We start from the raw sequence: 18789 nt of genomic DNA on the forward strand, positions 1-18789 counted from the left end.
AAAAGCTGTGTAAAAACTACAAAACTCCTCTGTAATGATCTGAGGGACTGATAAGAACACACTAAAAATGATGGCTATAAAGCTGGCATTACTTCTAAATATGGATGTACAGGCGTCTGAATCATAGGTTATCCATGACTTTTCTACCTTGATTTTATTAATGACTTTGTGTGAGATGTCATGTGATGTTTTAATCTGAGGTTTTATCTTTCGAGTTTTAAGACCTGCTAGTACTACAGCGGGGTAAGTAAGAATACGTCATGTTTGTTATATTAATTTTTTTCTGGGAATAATATTTCTAAGGTAGCTGTTGATATAGAATTGAACCAGATTTTGTTAAAAACTAAAACAATACAAACATAAAAATAAAATAAAACAAATCTAAAAAATTTGTTGTGTGTATTAATAATGGAATGACACAAGGAGAAAGTACTGAACTACTGAAGCGTATTTAATGCTTATTATAAGAGGCTTTTTTTGGTGATGGCAGCTTAAAGACACCTCTCATATGTAGAATGAGGTCACATGTATTGCTCAGCTGGGAGTTTTTTTTTTACAGACTTCAACAGAGTTTAAAAATCTTGATGGTTCTGTGGGTCTTGTCTGTCAAATCTGATTTTTAATTTGTTTTCTCTATATGATTCAAGTCAGGTGATTGGCTGGGCCATTCTACAGTACACCGTGATTTTCTTTCTCTGAAAGCATTTGAAAGATTCCTTGGCTGTGTTTTGGATCATTGTCTTGCTGAAATGTCCACTCTGGTTTCATCTTCATCATCCTGCTAATGTAGATGTTGAACTGAAGCAGCTAATGTTAATTTACACTAAGGATGTTCCTTAGTTGCTGAATAACTACTGAGAGATTTCAGCTGCGTCATTTCATTTTATTACACATAGCTTAATTTGTAAACTAGTTAGATTTGTTTTCTTTGGATACTGTATATGGATTTATTTGGTTGTTACCAACATCTGGTGAACATTTCAAGTCAACGGCACTTTTAGAAACATGTTTTCTAAGAAAGATGGTGAGATGTTCAATACTTAAATCCCCCCTGCATCTTTGTTGTTTTCTATAATTATACCATGAAATTCAATATGGTATGCAAACTTTTCCACATGACTATGTATACTTAAAACCACTCTAAATACCTTAGCAACAGTATGGCAACACCTTTGAAACCACTCACTATATCCTGCTGTTATGGTAAGGATTTTTGTATGTTTACATCATTAAAAAAATTTAAATCCACAGAATGATAACATTTTACCTCCACTAAAGTAAACATTGAGGTTGACTGGCTGCCAAAACAACCAATTTGCGATGATTAAATATGACTGCTTTTATTTGTAAGGAAATGTTAACGGTAAACAAACACTACAGTATGTGCTCAGTGTAGGAGGAAAAAAATGAATTGTACTTGCCTTGTGGATTTTGCCCGACAGCCTGACAATAGGAGATGAGACGTTAAACAAAACATTTCAGCGGGGAAGAAATGCAAGCTAACTTCTGACAGAGTTTAACATTATTATTTCCTCTGCTCTTCCAGGAAAGAACAACACCTCCTCTCTTCGGTAAACTGCTGGTATCTGGTTTTGAACCAGACTCGAAGAGAAAGCAGGGATCACGCCACACTGAACGACATCTACATCAATAATGTGATCGTTCGTCTGGCTCAGATCAGCGAGGATGTCATCCGGCTCTTTAAAAAGGTCTGTATACTTGACGCCCTTCTCTCATATGTTAAATAGTACTCCTAATGTAATGTGCACTTTCAGCTAACAGAAATCTCTGTGCTAAAGAGGTCACATTAAAGTTTATGCACTTTAAAAACAACAGCAGTGAACTTATTCAAACGAAATGAGTGTAGTTAACTCAGAATTTACTGAAAGTTAATTCTACTCATTTGAAAAGAGTTTTGAACTCTGTGTTGAAGTTAATGAGGTAATTATTACTTCAACTTAAATGGAGTTCACAGTACTCATACAGATTTGTTTTTTTAACTCAATTGTTGGTTTGAGTTCTCTTCGTTTATTGGGTTTTACTCTGGTCAAATTGCTTCATTTACTCAAATGGATTAAGTTTACAGTACTCATTAAGATTCGTTTTTGAACTTAAATGGTGTGTTCCAATCATTTTCCTCAAATGGTTTGGACAGTATAAAATGAATGGAAACCTATGTAATGTCCCCACTTTTCACAAAAATAAATGTGTGTGTGTGTGTGTGTGTGGTTTTGACATAACACAAGACAATACATAACAAATGAATACTGGTGTGACACCATCTAACAGCTCGGACACTGATTATTAGTATGCTTGTTTGTTTTTAAAATTCGTAATGGTGAAAAAATACTAATTTGTTCATCTCTTCCATGCTGCCATTGTAGCTAGTGTATCCTGGAAAATTTTTGTACCTCTTGCTATCCAGCCCTTCCCCTTAAGGCTGATTTATACTTCTGCGTCAGTTGCACGCGTATATTTCAGCCAGTGCCGTAGCGCAAAATGCGGAGGCCCCCCTGCAGGGATCACTGACGGGGCCCCCAGTTGAGGGGGTTGGGGGGCGACAACGCGGGGAAGCCTTCACAAACTGAAGAGCAGTCATAAACCGAAAGCGGTGAGAGCGTCAAAGTAGCCAGAAGTCTTGTTTTAATGAGAACCGGGGGCGAGGAATAGCGCGGCGCGTCTTCTCCTGTGTGGGCGTCGAGGAGAGTTGAAATCAAGTCAACTTTAGGGTACGAGCTATGACGCGGTTCGGCGGCAAGCAATCAGAATGAAGTAGTCCACCACTTGAGAGGAGTTCAGAGAACACAGACCTGTCAAGTTTGGCTCTGACCACAGTTGTTCCCAAGAGTTTGATTATTGCGGTTGCCGGATTTTCAATTATTGAAAATCGCGATGACGTGGGGCCCCCTTATCACGCGGGGCCCCCCCGCAGTGCGTGCCCTGCGGGCCTGTCCGCTACACCACTGATTTCAGCCTTAGTGCATTTGCATAGCCCTTGCCGTGGCTGACACACACCTCTCAAAAAATATAACTACACGTTGCAACGGCGCATATATCGCAGGCTCTGTCATTGGTCAGCTTGGTAGCTGTGGCCAGTGTGGACGGGACCGAGAGCCGCATTAACTAGTTAGAGCGATTGTTTACAAGTGTGGATTTCCGTGAAGGAGCTCCAGATGGAAAGTTTAGTTTTGTGTTCACCTTATGAGCGAGTTCTAGCTACTTGTACATTAAGGTAGCGTTCAGAAAAACAAAACACCCGCGAAGAAACTCGACACAGAGGAACATAAAAACCTCACTGCCAGCTAGTGTTTCGGAAGTGTTTTTGCAGAGCAACGCAAACAGCACGCAGAAGTATAAATGCATGGCAACACACAAGGCATGCGCCGTGAGTCACGCGATCACTTGGCGCCAAAAGTATAAACCTGCCTTAGCCCTACGCCTTCAAGCTAAAGATATTTGGGACGCCCCTACCTCTTCATGTGAACACACAAATAGAGGGGTAGGGGTTAGGGGAAGGGCTAAAGGCTGATTTATGCTTCTTTGTCAAGCTCACACGCATGCTCCGCTGCAGCCTACTAGTGGTCGCATAGTCTTCGTCCTTCACCCTCACCTCTCAAAAAGTGTAACCACATCGTAATATCGCAAGCTCTGTGATTGCAGTGGTGGGGACACAATGAGCTATAACCAACTGTATGATTTATTTCAGTTTTTTTCCCTTCCAAAATCATCCATGTCTTTTTATCTTGCGTAGATGTCCTCAGATTTAATAAACTAAATGGCTCAATTCAATTCAATCAGCTTTATTGGTGTAGCGCTTTTACAATGTAGATTAAAAAGCAGCTTCACATAAATGGTCATAGTAACTGGATCAGGGTAGTTCAGTTTTTAGTGTTTAAGTTCAGTTCAGTTTAGCTCAGTTCAGTGTGGTTTGAAGACATTATTGAGAGTCCAAACACTGAAGAGCAAATTCATCAATGAGTAGCCTTTCAGATCCTGAACTGTGCAAGCCAGTGGCGACAGCGGAAACTTCTTTGTTTATGTAAAATTATAAAGTTCTTCTTGCAGTAGGCCTATACTGGCAGCACTGAACTTTTCCATAATGTAGTTAACTGTAACACCCACCACTGCTCCAAAATCATTATGCATTCTTTCAAACAGCCAGGTGACTTCATACATTAGCATGCATTTCTTGCCAGACTTTTTTTTTTTTTTTTTTGGCACAGCAACGTCTACCTCCTACCTTTTGCTTGGCCATTTGTATTGAAATTTGCAATGCCTGCAGACGACTTGTATACGAACAGAATGAACAGGCACGTGTAAACGCACATCGTCTCGCAGTGTGACTCTAGCCTATTTATGCACATCCTCTCCCAGTTGAAAGTCACACTGTGGTGAGGAGTGCCGCCACTGGCTGTGTTCTCCGTGCTGTGATTTCTGGGATATATGAGTTGGAGCGCTGTCAACACATAGCCCAGATTCCTGCGGTGTAATCCAAACACTACTAGCGTGTTTACACCTGGCCGCTTTTCCTGGAGGTGAGGCCCTGTGCTTCCAGCCGCCATTCATAGGAGAGCGCTTCAGCAGGGCGACTGTGAACCAATAAAACACACCCTGCCAAACTGTTAATTGCTTGCAGCGAGTGTACTCAAGGTCACCAGAGATGCTCTGCTCTGCCTGGATGTAAACTTGAAGGCTGCTGGGATGCGACAGGGTCAGTTTTAGTCATTTATAAACAAATAGGGATGCAAATAATTACATACAGCTATGGAATTAATTATACACACACACACACACACTGAAAAAAAATGTCTGCAAAATTGTTGCAAACTATTTATTTGTGTTGAATTTAAACAAACAAATTAAATTTAGTGATTTTCAACTTAATTTATTTGTTTAAATTCAACATAAACAAATTGTTTACAACCCCTTAACTTAAAAAAATAAGTAAATTCAAGGAATCATCTTTGAATAATTTTTTTCAGTGCATATGAATATTGGCTGTTTCTCAATTCCAAGGATGCAGAGAATGGACTCGTGTTCTCGTGGAAGGCGGTCTTGCTAAGTTACCTCGGAAGAACGAACTTGTAAACTGCGTCCTGTAAGAATTTAAAACATAGATTTGAATCTACATCTAATAGATTTAAACATTACAGCATTCATACAACAATTTACTTATTTTTTTCCCTTGTCAATATATTTAACATGCACAAAAGCCTTGCAAATATACTTTGCACAATACAAATAAAACAGATCAATATGAATTTCAGCAAAAAATGTCTTTATTAAGATTTTTATGTGAGTGTTTACTTTCACCGTCTCATTTAGGCAAATTCTTGAGATCAATAAGTATACATTTGTCTTTAAACTTTAAAGTTGATGCAATAAAGATGTCTTTAAACTTCAATAACAAATTGTTACATAAAATGCAGTGATTCTCAACTCCTTTATTAAGACGCAATGATTTCTGGGACATCAAGAGCAAGTACTGCAAGTACTTTACAAAATAAAAAGAAACAGGCTACTATCTCAGTGGCTACAGCGATAGTTGATCATCAGATGACGACCATGAGATTTTTAAGAAAGTCTCAGTGTTGATATTATTTTAGATGTTGTGGGATCTCAATCCAGGCTTTTGCAAAAACATAAAAGAAAGATCTCACACTCAAAAAAAAAAAATTGTTGAATGAACATGATTTAATCGTGGCACCCTTTATGCATCTAATCCAATCAAGTAAACCTGAACTGCTTTGAACATGTTGTATGAACACAAAGCACATTTGTAGATAAAACATGGTTTCAATATGTCAGTCTAACTTCTTTGCAACTAATTGACTCAAAATGTTTGTATTGTGTTATTCTAATTAAAATGATTCTAATTTACTCAATGTAACACTAAAGCTTTACTTTAACAAAATTATGTCTTGTTAAATCAGCTAGTAAATTTCTTGTTCAATATTGTTGTTTAAATTCATTCATTCATTCATTTTCTTGTCGGCTAAGTCCCTTTATTAATCCGGGGTCGCCACAGCGGAATGAACCGCTAACTTATCCAGCAATTTTTTTAACGCAGCGGATGCCCTTCCAGCCGCAACCCATCTGGGAAACATTCACACACACACTCATACACTACGGACAATTTAGCTTACCCAATTCACCTGTACCACATGTCTTTGGACAGTGGGGGAAACCGGAGCACCCGGAGGAAACCCACGCGAAGGCAGGGAGAACATGCAAAACTCCACACAGAAATGCCAACTGAGCCGAGGTTTGAATCAGCGACCCAGCGACCTTCTTGCTGTGAGGCGAACGTGCTACCCACTGCGCCACTGCCTCGTTTAAATTACAATTTTTAAATGACAATACTATGAAGCAAGATTTAAAATTATGTAATTCAACACAAAAAGGACAGAAAACATGTTATATATATATATAAATATATATATATATATATATATATATATATATATATATATATATATATATATATATATATATATATATATTTATTTATTTATTTTATTATAGCCTTTAGCAGGCACCAATCACATTTAAACAAATTTCTTCTTTAATATTCTGATACAATGTTATATAATATCCAAAATTGTAATATGTAATATAAAATGTATAAGAAACATTTAGCCAACAAAATAACCTTGGCTCTTAAGAAAACTGATTCCCAAGCAATACCTGTAGGACGTTAACATCATTTTTTTTTACCAATTGAGTTTAAACAGCTTTCTTCACTTTGGTACTCCTATTCAAAATGTAAAAGTATAAAATGTATAGGAAACATATAGCCAACAACATAACATGCATAACATTCAAGCTCTTGGGAAAACCAATTCCCAAACTGTGCCGAAAACACGCGGTGATACTTCTTCTTGTTGTTTTCGTATGGTGACATCCAAACGCACTACCGCCACCTACTGATATGCGCGAAGTGACACTCCAGAGTGAGAGTTGTCGATTTGAAGCGTCTCAGTCTCATTGAATCAACATGTTCTGATCAAATTCATTTGATTATTTCTTGATTCAGTTTCAAATAACATGAATTAATCATTTAACATACATAAACTTGATTTGTTCTTTTCAATCTGACAATACATGCCAAGTTGATTTTTTTGAGTGCAGTTAAAAGCCGGTAATGGCAAATGTTATGGATCTAGTGGAACGATCAGTCCTTGTATTAAGTTTTAGTACCGAAACACAAAGAGCTACTAAGGCGGCACTATTTAGGATTTGATAGGACAGTTTAATCCCTGTGTTCATAATGTCATCTTGAAATGATGAAGCATTAGAGAGTGATAGAGCAAAGCAGTGATGTGTCCATCCAGAAAGTCTGTTGTGGATCTTGTAGGCCCTATAGTACTGTCTAGCTATTGGCTCCAAGATATCATTTGTTGCGAGTGACCAGACAGGAAAACAGTAGGACAAGGTGAACAAAATACATTCTTCTATCAGTAATATTTCACCATGGTTTTTACTGGTGCAGTCATCAATCATCAGTTTTTCTATGAATATCTGTATGTATTTGGAGGCCTTTTATAGTTTATGATAATGTATTGTTTTTTGAGATCATTTTTGTTTACTTTTTGCACTTCCAACAGTACAAATGTTAAAATATGAGTCCTAAAACCAAAAGCAGCATGAGTCCTGCCGTCTGGAATGATAATGAATATCCTTCCTCAGGCTCTTATTTGAACTCTTTCTTTAATTATGTGTTTGGAGCTTTCGGTGGCAGTTAGCAAAAACTAACAGCAGTCAAAGGATGTGAGATGAGAAACAAGCACCTGAGGTCAGCGAAACATCTCTCCGCTGGGTCGAGGATGAGGATGAATGAGCAGCAAAGACAGCTGGGAAACATGTACTGTAGCTTGATGGCATTTGAAGAGTCTTACGCCGCTGTTACTGGAGGCAGGAGACTGCAGCGTGTCAGTGCTTTTGGCTCTTTCATAATGTTGCATCAGAGCTTCCACTGAGAGCTGCTGCTGGATGGGAATGTGTTGAATGCAGTATTACTGATTCTCCATCCCCAGAAGGCTCTTAAATAATGTCTGATGTGGCTCAAAAAGCATGCGTTTGCTCTTGGGTTGTGGAGGCGATGAGGGGGAAAAAGGGAACACCTCATTATCTTACGCGATAAAATGCCATATTCTGCATTTTTAATGTTTTTTTAGTTATTTATTTCTTTTACGCTGAACGTTTGACCAAGGCGGTTATCAGAGATTTATCGGATTCTGTATGTATGTATGTTTTATATATTTTTACTTCATCTTTAATGTAAAAAGGATCACTTGTGTAAATCTTTAATAACACAATGTCATTTTGAGTGCATAAAAACACTGATAAAATTATTCTTGAATGTAACTGAAGCAAATTTAGCGTATCTTAAAATGAATGTACATGCTGTTTTGCAATGATTTAAGTTTTAAAATTTGATTTTAGATCTAGGTCCTACCAAGGCCGGAGCAAGCTGAACTGCCGCTCTAGGCAGAGGACTATCACGCCGCCCTCAACCCCAAAGTGGAATGAAAGTGAACGGTTATGAAAATGAAGTGAGGTGTCGCGGACCTCTATTCTACCACCCTATGGGCGGATATGACTGAGGACGCACGGGTGCTGAGGGAGGGAGGTGTCGCGGACGCCACCCTCTCTATTTTGCCACCCTTTGCGTGGATATAACTGAGGACGCGCGGGTGTCGCAGACCTCTATTCTGCCGCCCTATGTGCTGATATAACTGAAAACACGGCTGTGCTGAAGGAGGTGTCGGTGACGCCGACCTCTCTATTCTGTCACCTATGCGCGAATATATCTGAGGACGCAGGTGGTAAGGGAGGTGTCGCGGACATAACTGAGGACGCGGGTGGTAAGGGAGGTGTCGTGGACGCCGCCCTCTCTATATTGCCGCCCTAGGCGGCCGCCTAGGTCGCCTCTATGGACGCGCCGGCCCTTGGTCCTATTTTATATTGTCGCTCATACCTTTGAACATACATGGTAACTATATGTGTAAGTAGTATGTAATTTTGTATGTACAATTTACTTTTGTAATACTGGTTTAACTACTCACATGTAACAACACACTGAATAGTATGTGTAAGTTCAAATGTGTAACCGGACATTGGTAACAACACTAAGAAAGTGCACATCTGTAACAAGCATTACATAAGTGCATTGTGTAACAATAAAATGTACTTGCAGGTGTTTTCCCACTTCCACACCTGACCATGTGTTTCTGAACACTGTATTAGAATAAGAATGACAGAACTAATGCTGTATTTGAAGGTTTCACTTTGATACCAGTGTAATTTCAGGGTAAATCTTCAGGATCTGTCCACTTAATATAAAGTGTAAAATGGTCACAAATTACTGTGTAATTTATAAAACCTAAACCTTTGTGCAACTGTTTAACAACAGCAAACTTCTGCCAAAAAAGTATAAGTATATAGAGAAATATACAAATACCATATGTTTATATGTTGTTTTAAGGTAAATTGTAGAATCACCTCAGTAATTCACATTAAAGGGTTAGTTTATCAAAGATTGTGTTATTAATATCCTATTACACATTTAAACCTACACATACTATTCAGTGTGTTGTTACATGTGTGTGGTTAAACCAGTATTACACAAGTAAATACTTTGTACCAGTGTGTACATACACTGTAGTTACATACTATCTACACATCTACTGTAGTTACCGTGTAAGTTCACAGGTATAAGCGACACTTAATATAAAGTGGGACCTAGATCTATTTTAAAGGGGATGGTCCACTGTGTAATGTAGCTGTGTGAACATAAACAACTTCTGAATGTAATAAGCTTAAAGTTCAGTGCAAAGGCAGACATTTACTACGTTCGTATTTACATACTTATACTACACCCTAAAAGTATGTACTTTTTTTTTGTGAAGGAAAAGTTTATACTTTTGAGTGTTCAACAGAAGAGTATGCAAGCTTTGGGACATACCACTTCCTCTTTAACAGATCGTTGTGTTGCTTAGTTATGCTCCCTGTCAATCATCCACACTATCCACATTTCTGTTGTATTTAATTTCCTACCTTTTTGGAGAAGCAGCAGCAGGTTAATCTCCCATTCATGAGTCTTTCATGCATCGAAATCTCCTCAGGTTTTTCTGTAATTATGCATTCCGACGTTTTGACGTCTAAACGCGTCTTTATATAAGTTCAGTATTGTTGTTGCAGATGAAATATAACACAGATAATGCGATTTGAAATATTGTCCAGTGGGCTAGATATTGACTAACAGTCATTCAACTATCTTTACCGAAGCCTCTCTACTTGACTGTTGGTCTTGCACATCCTTTATGTTTGTAGTTTATTTACACTTTTCACGCGCATTTGTAGTTCTAATCGCATTCACATCCAACGTTCAATGTATTGTGGGCAATATCAACGGTTAGAGTATGGACGCTTCTACACTTAAATTTATTACCGGAAATAGCAAACTATTCAGGAATCTCTGGCATACTCTTTTCAACATACTATGGTTTTGGACATACTAATTCTATTTTCAAATACTATTTAGGAAGCATAGTAAGCATATTGGAATGCAGCAATTGGCTTTTACTGAGTTAGCTTAGCAAAGCCTACAGTGAACGCAATTTGGGGACTACAAAAAAGATACATCCAGGTTAATGAGATTATAAACCCTTCAGGTTACGCAGGCCAGAGATTCTGTAATGTTATAGCAGAGAAACCTGAAATGCTGTTCAAACGCTGCTATTTCCGCAGAGTGTAATGTGAATGGGCGCTATCAACTGAGGTGTGGATCCGAATACAGGGTTTATTGAACAGAGAATGGTCAAACAGATGTACAGTATACAGGCAATCCAGAGTCATGGTCGGTTTTGTATAGTCCAGAAAATAGATTTTATTTTGGATGAAATCTGGGTTTACTCTTGTACTCACCTTTTTTAGACAGTACAGTAGAGAGAATTGACAGGAAAGTGTGGGGAGCAGAGAGAGCAAAAGGATCGTCATAGGAGGGATTCGAACTCAGGTGGCCATGTGAACCGGAGTCCATGTGTCGATGCACTTTACACTACGCCAGTGGTATTGTGTATGAAGAATACAAGAACCAAAACATATAACTCATAATTCTTAATCCAAGACAAACTGAAAATGTATAAAGTATTTGTATACACAAAATTTATTCAAAATTTTTAACAAAAAACATTTTTTACTTTCACTTTTTAACTTAATGTTATAAGAAATAAGCAAGGACTCTCCTGTCCTAAAGAGAAAATCAGTATGTGCATGCAATATCGTCTCATCCTGTAAGCATGAATGATTAGTGCAGTCTGGTTACAGGGATAAGTGTGTAAGTGCATGTACACATTCATGTGTGTGGAGAGATTACTTTAGATCCACGAGCACATAACAAACACTGCTGTAGCCTTTATTGATCCCTCAGAGTTATCCTACATTATTCTTTACCATAAAGGACACTGAAGGGCTACTGATACAATTTATTCAAGGAGACTGCGAGATCGAGCTCACATGCTATTGGTGTATTGTTAAATATGACAGTTCTCTGTTGCATAAAAATACCACAAAACACGCTTTTTATTCAAGGACAGATTAGTCTGTCCTTGGCATGGCGTGTGGTGAATACTTATACTTTGTATTTTTTTTTTTTTACATTTCTAAGTTTTCATTTTATTTATTTTTTGTTTGCTTTTGTACTTTTAATATGTGCTTTATTTTCTGTTTATATGTTTTTGGGAGGTACGGCACAGTGGCTCAGTGGTTAGCACTGTCGCATCACAGCAAGAAGGTTGCTGGTTCGAGTCCCAGCTGGACTAGTTGGCATTTCTGTGTGGAGTTTGCATGTTCTCCCTGTGTTGGGTTTTCACCGGGTGCTCCAGTTTCCCCCAAAGACATGTGCTATGTATGTATTAAATAAACTAAATTGGTCTTAATGCATGAGTGTGTGTTTGAATGTGAGAGTGTATGGGTGTTTCCCAGTACTGGGTTGCGGCCGGAAGGGCATCCGCTGTGTAAAACAAATGCTGGAATAGTTGGTGGTTCATTCCACTTTTTTCCACCTCTGAAATAGAGACTAAGCTGATGGAAAATGAATGAATGAATGAAAGTTTTTGGGGCCAAAGAGAGAACCCTTGTAGATCTTTTTCATTTACTTTCTCTTAATTTCTTGTTTGTTTCATTTTTACATAAATCAGAATACTCCAACGTTTTATTTCGCAATAATAAATTCTGCTTATTTTTTGATTAACATTTTATATATGTATTTTTTTCATTTAAGTTTCTATAATAACTAATACAATTAATTTATTTCAGACATTAATCGTTTAATATAATTAAATAGCTACTGATTTCATTAATAGTTTGAATGAGCTTTTTTTAAGTTATATATTAAGTATATACACAAAATGAAACAAAATGGTATGTGTCAAATATTTTACAATGTATGCGTATACAGTTCTGTTTCCTCTAGTGTTTTATCCAGCTTTGGTGGCAGCCCTTTTACACAGATCTACCAACTACCTATGGTGTTATTTCAATGACAAATGTTGTGAGCGCAGTATTACAAGTCAAGTTCGCATTCATGTAAAACGAGCATGCGAATTTCTTTGCTTGCGAGCCAATTTCCTCTGTTCGTGCACAAAACTTCTTGCACGTCCTCAAATATACACTGCTCAAGTGCAGATTTTTTGTGTGATTTAAAATAAATGCTGTTGAAGTGCAGTTTAGTGTGTTTATGTAACAATTATTGTAAACTATAAACATACTTTATTACAGTATTATGAGATTTGCTAGGAATATTTATGAATGTCTTCAATAGACCTACAGAGAGGCAATAATGCGTGCTGAGGTAAAGTGAAACGTCTATAAACTCATTGTAGAGCCATATATCGTTATCTATAAAGTATAATAAAGGAAACTGTGTTCATCTTAACTGAAAGCTACATCATGTTTACTGGCCTCACGCACCTGTCAGTCAGTCAGCTTGTCATCTTAAAGGGTTAAACAAATAATGCATAGCACTACTGCAATTACAGAAAAGTGCTGTCATAATTCACTTACCTTTTAATATGTTTTGGTGTGATTATAACCTGCTATTAATAAAAAAACGGCTGAATGTTTTGAATGAGACGCTGGAATTTTGGTGTGGTGCTCCACCATGGAAGAATGAATGTAATGGAAATCATGCAGTTCATGTCAGAATTATTAGCCCCCTAAATTATTATCCCCCTGTATATTTTTCCTCCAATTTCTGTTTAACGGAGAGAAGATTTATTTGAACACATTTCTATTTGTGATTTCTAATAACTATCTTTGTCATGATAACAGTAAATAATATTTGACTAGATATTTTTAAGACACTTCTATACAGCTTAAATTAACATGTAAAGGCTTAACTTGGTTAATTTGGTCAATTAGGCAAGTTAGTGTAATCAGGCAATATATTGTATAACAGTGGTTTATTCTGTAGACTATAATAATAATAATTATGTTGACCTTTAAATAATAATAATGTTGACCTTAAAATTATTTTAAAAATAAGTAAAAATAAGTAAAAAAGTATTCTAGCTGAAATAAAACACTTTTTCCAGAAGAAAAAATATGATCAAACATACTGTGAACATTTCCTTGCTCTGTTAAACATAATTTGAAAAATATTTTAAAAAGGAAAAAAATTCAAAGCGGGGGCTAATAATTCTGACTTCAATTGTATAAAAAATACAAAATGACTGTTTTGTAAGTTTTTGGTTTAAGTTACCATATTTGTAATTATTTTTTAAATATTTAATTATTACTGGAGCAGTTGTTTTTATTTACGGTTTGATGTAGTTTTGTTATTTCACACTTTGCTTGTGTTCGGTGTATTGTTTTGTCATCTGACTTTTCTAAGGAAGTATATACCATTATATAATATACAGTAGCATTCTATACAGAGCTTTTCTGAACTCTTGACAAGAAAGGTAATGCTTCTACCTGTAGATTCTGCAGGCCTGGAAGTTTACCAAAAATTGTGTGTGTGTGTGTGTGTCTAAGCCAGTCTTAGTTTTTGTGCCTAATGACAAACCTGCGCTTGCAGTGAACAATTTCAAGCTTCTCTGGAGTTCTTGCCCTCCTGTTTCTGCCAGATTGTCTCACTTTAGAGTTAAATGCAAAACATTCTCTCACTTTCCGCTCAGAGCTTTGTGTGTGTGAGCAGGAGTTATGCTGTGTGGGAGTAGGTAGACTTGTGTTCTTTCCCTTGTTTATAGCATTATTAAATGATTGTTTTTTGTTACCACAGAAATGCATAAGCAGTTTTCAGTGTCTCAGTCTAGATCTGAATCCTCCTGCTCTCTGTCTGCTTACACAAACGCAGGAAATGTTGCTGCAGAAGTTTTTATTGAAAAGCATTTTTATCAAATTATCCATTGATTGAAAACATGAACTTTTTGACATTTCATGTCATTGGAGTTTCCACATTTATCATTGAGAAATATGAAACGTCTAGCCTGATGATGATTATACATCTTTACATTTATTTGTTAAGATTCAAACAACCAGAATTTAAACTCAAGTGTTTTATTCTTAGTATTTATTGATGTGCTATAAATGCAACACCGTAAAAAATGCCACACAACTCCTTCATGTTGTCATAACACATATTGATGAAGTTAACTTAATTGTTTTTTTTTACAAATTTAAGTGTATTAACCTCCTAGGGCTTAGTGGCCACATACCTGTACGTAGACAGCACATTTGAGCTCTTAAGTGGCTATTTAAAACACTTTGAATATTTTATATTTAGTTACAGACATACAGTGTCATCCTGCACTTGTTTTGCAGCATATGAAATGTCCCAAACACTATTTATTTTTAACTGTCCAAATAGGAGAAAAAAAATGTTGTTTTTAACTCTCTGATAGTCAAAACATATTCAAAAAAATTCTATGTTAAATATGCATTAAAAACAGTCAGGAAAAAGTGTTTTATGTAAATTCAAACCATGAGTCCACATACACTGTAAAATACAATAAGTTAAGGTAACTCAAACCATGTGAGGAAACCAATTGCACCAAACCATTTAAGTTCAAAAACTAATCCAAATGAGTACTGTGAACTTACTCCATTTAAGTAAACGAAGCAATTTGAGCACAGAAAAACTCAATACATGGAGAGAACTCAAACCAACTGAGTGCTGTAAAACCCAATAAGTTAAGGCAACTCAAACCGTTTAAGGAAACCGATTGCAACAAACTATTTAAGTTAAAAAAAAACTCATCTAAACGAGCACTGTGAACTATTTCTATTTAAGATGAAGTAATGAGAAACAAAACCGTAATCTTCACCGTATGCGACTCTTAACTAAACCTCTTGTAAAATTAATTCTAAAATGCTAAAAATAAAATGCAAATAGTATTTTGCAAATACTGCTACAGAAAAAAATAGAGTAGTGTGGTTTAAAATGTTGATCTGAGCACATTGAAACAGTCACAGGGAAAATTTAAATAAATATATGTTTGTTTATTTATTTGGCTTGCATTTTTGATCTCGGTAAAGTATGTTTGTGATGCTCAGTTTTCAATAAAAAACAAACATTTTAGGTCATAATTATTAACCCCCTTAAGCAATATTTTTGATTGTCTACAAAACAAACCACTGATATAAAATGACTTGCTTAATTAGCCTCACTTGTTTTATTAACCTAGTTAAGCCTTTAAATGTCACGTTAAAGGTGAATATTAGTGTCTTGAACAATATCTAGTAAAATAATATCGTCATGGCAAAGATCAAAGAAATCAGTTATTAGAAATGAGTTTTTAAAACTAATATTTTTAGAAATGTGTTTAAAAAAAATTCTGTTAAATAGAAATTGGGGAAAAAATATAGAGGGGGCTAATAATTCAGGAGGGCTAATAATTCAGACTTCAACTGTACATTGAAGTATGTTTTAAAATAATTTTCCATTATAATATATTACTTTCTGGAACCTGCAAAGTTTAGAGTTTGACTAATGTGTGACCCATTTTGTGTTGTTTCAGAGTAAAGAAATTGGCATTCAGATGCACGAGGAGCTGGTGAAAGTGACGAACGAGCTGTACACTGTGAGTATAATGTCTCTCAATCTCTCTCTTTATTTGTCCTCCTCTGGGTTCTTCTGGCTGTGCGTTTGAATGGAGCTCTCGCCCGCTGTGTGCTGCCATTCGCCATAGAAACACAGACTCTCAGGCCAAGAACAAAAACAGTTTGGCTGCGTGACAGTTTGGACAAGAAAGAAACTGTTGCTTTACGTAGTTTCTATTAGAGTATGGGAAAACTGAATGAAAGGATTGGTGTTTATAAAGTGGGTCTATTTGCGATAGTGGTTGTAAATGGGAAAATTGAAGACTCTTGTGGTATTTTCTGTTTATAAGCTTCATAGAAAACAGTTAACTCTTAAGATTTACTTAATACAATCCTCGTAACAATTTGCATGAGTAAAATTCAAATAAATGTAATAAAAGTAAACAAATTTTCTATCAAGTACAATTAAATTGTCAATACAATGTAAAATGTACTTCATGCTTAAACTAGCACCGCTAAATAAACTAAAAAAAATTAATTGATTAAAATAAATTTTTATTCTAGATTTATTTTATATTAAGAGTGTATTTGATGTGTTATTTGTAGGGACATTGCTTTTATCAAATTAAGTTAATCTTATTAGTTACAGTATATTTAGTAGAATTTAAATATATTTTGTCATCAATTTACGATAATCATTTTGTTCGATAACAATGATAAGCTATGGACATTTTTACTTAGTCTTGATGATTGCAAAGAAACTTGATATTATGATTAGGCTACATCACCCAGTATTGTTTAGCGAGCGTGATTCACTTTCTCGCCAGCAGTATTAGCTGTTAAACTGTTGTTTATTTTTAGGATACATATTTTTTACAATTTTAATTAAGTAAAACATTTATATTCTGTAATTGTTTAGTATTAGAAAATGCAATAAGTATTTCTGTTTGTTTACACTGTAAAAAGAATCCAGAAATGTAAAGTTTTTTTCTGGCAGCTGGTGTGACAGAAAAAAAAGTAAAATAATGGATGCTAAATGACAGAAATTATCTTAAATTTAAATTTGTGTAATTTAACATCCATTATTTTACTGTTTTTTTTTTTTTTTTTGTAATTTATTGTATTGTAGTTATATTTCGTATTATATTTTGTAAGTTATTTTACTCTTTTGTTTTCTTTTTTTTCTGGTACCACAGCTGCCAAAAAAAAAAAAAAAAGAAAAGTGCAATTTTTTCAGAGTACTGTCTAAATGCTGTCAATGAAAGTTCATCAAATATTATATTTTTTATTATATAATAATTATATTATAGAAAATTGAAATCTCCAGAAAATCAGAGTAATGTGTAAGCTGTTTTTGTTAATAACAATATTTTCTATTTCTATTCTAATCGTTGTGGTTTCAGTCATTGTTGGTATTCCCTTTTTAAAGCTGGAAGCTTTAACAACTTAAATTGAAATATATCGTTATTTGTCAATATGAAAAATAATTTTTGAGATTGCGAGTGCCACAGTGGCGCAGTGGGTAGCACGATTGCCTCACAGCAAGAAGGTTGTTGGTTTAAGCCTCGACTGGGTCAGTTGGCATTTCTGTGTTGAGTTTGCATGTTCTCCCCGTGTTCGCGTGGGTTTCCTCTTGAGTGCTCAGGTTTCCCCCACAAGTCCAAAGACATGCACTATACACTGTAAAAAAGCAGGGTTCCACACAATTCATTCATGTTGTCCCAACACAAATTGATTAGGTTAACTGAACTCAGTTAAGTTAAGTTGTCTCAATGAATGATGAATGAATGATGTTTCCCAGTGATGGGCTGCAGCTGGAAGGGCATCCATTTCGTAAAACATATGCTGGATAAGTTGGTGGTTCATTCGGCTGTGGCGACCCCTGCTTATTGCTAGGTTTATTTGCAATAGTTAGAAAACATATTTAAGTATTACAAATAAACAAACACAAATATTTAAGTCTTTCCACTTACACTTTAAAAAAAATTCTAGCTGTGTAAACTGTTTTAGTTTAATTGAATTAGCTTTTCTAGTCATCTCAACTTACTTCAGTGAAACTGACAAAAAATAATACATTAAACTTGACCAATAAGGGTCAAGTATCAAGTATACTTATTCCCTTAACTTGAAATAAGTAGCATAAAAGCATTTATTGTCATGACTTTTTTCATATAATTTTTACAACACAGTTTATTTATTAAATGAAGTAAATTTGTAAATATTAAAATATTTGATCAGGAAATTTTATTATTAATTAAATAATTGACATTTAATGTTATAATGTAGAAATGATGACAATAAATTTATTCAATTTTACCACACCAGAAAGTCTTTTTTTTTCAGTGTGTCCTAAAAATAACGTCAACATTCCACATTTTCTTTAGAATATGTCATTAGGATCTTAAATCCTTCTTTGATTGATTCCATCACTGCAGTTTCTCTTACATTGATGTTTTCTCTTAAAACAAGTCGCATGATTTTATTTTTGGCCTTGTTGTTTTTCTGTCTGGATGAAGTTCAGGCTGTGTCTGCAGAAGAGCAGGCTGAGATTAATATCGTCACTCCTATAACAGGACATCAGAGGAAGATTATTCTCCATCGTTTGTCCAGGTCCAGATGTCCTTTTGCATCTTTATGCAGGCGGCATAGTAAAATATCTCATCCATTTGTCTGGACTCCTCTTGACTATGGCTATAAATTATAGTAGACTTGGGCTAAGTATGGCCAAAAAATAAACTCTCT

At 35.7% G+C, this 18789-nt stretch overlaps 1 protein-coding gene across 3 annotated transcripts in view; it reads left to right on the forward strand.

Moving 5' to 3' along the window:
* srgap3 (SLIT-ROBO Rho GTPase activating protein 3) overlaps positions 1 to 18789 on the forward strand; it is a 207656-nt gene that overhangs the window by 81778 nt on the left and 107089 nt on the right. For all 3 annotated transcript variants that reach the window (XR_012408115.1, XM_005166115.6, XM_684980.11), the window contains exons 3-4: positions 1547 to 1709; positions 16026 to 16088. Coding sequence is in view for 2 of the 3 variants with exons in the window: in XM_005166115.6 (XP_005166172.1) it covers positions 1547 to 1709; positions 16026 to 16088 (226 nt within the window). In the remaining variant the exon portion in view is untranslated. The remainder of the gene's footprint in view (positions 1 to 1546; positions 1710 to 16025; positions 16089 to 18789) is intronic.

Source organism: Danio rerio, chromosome 6 (genome assembly GCF_049306965.1).
Source record: "Danio rerio strain Tuebingen ecotype United States chromosome 6, GRCz12tu, whole genome shotgun sequence".
Classification (NCBI taxonomy): Eukaryota; Metazoa; Chordata; class Actinopteri; order Cypriniformes; family Danionidae; genus Danio; species Danio rerio.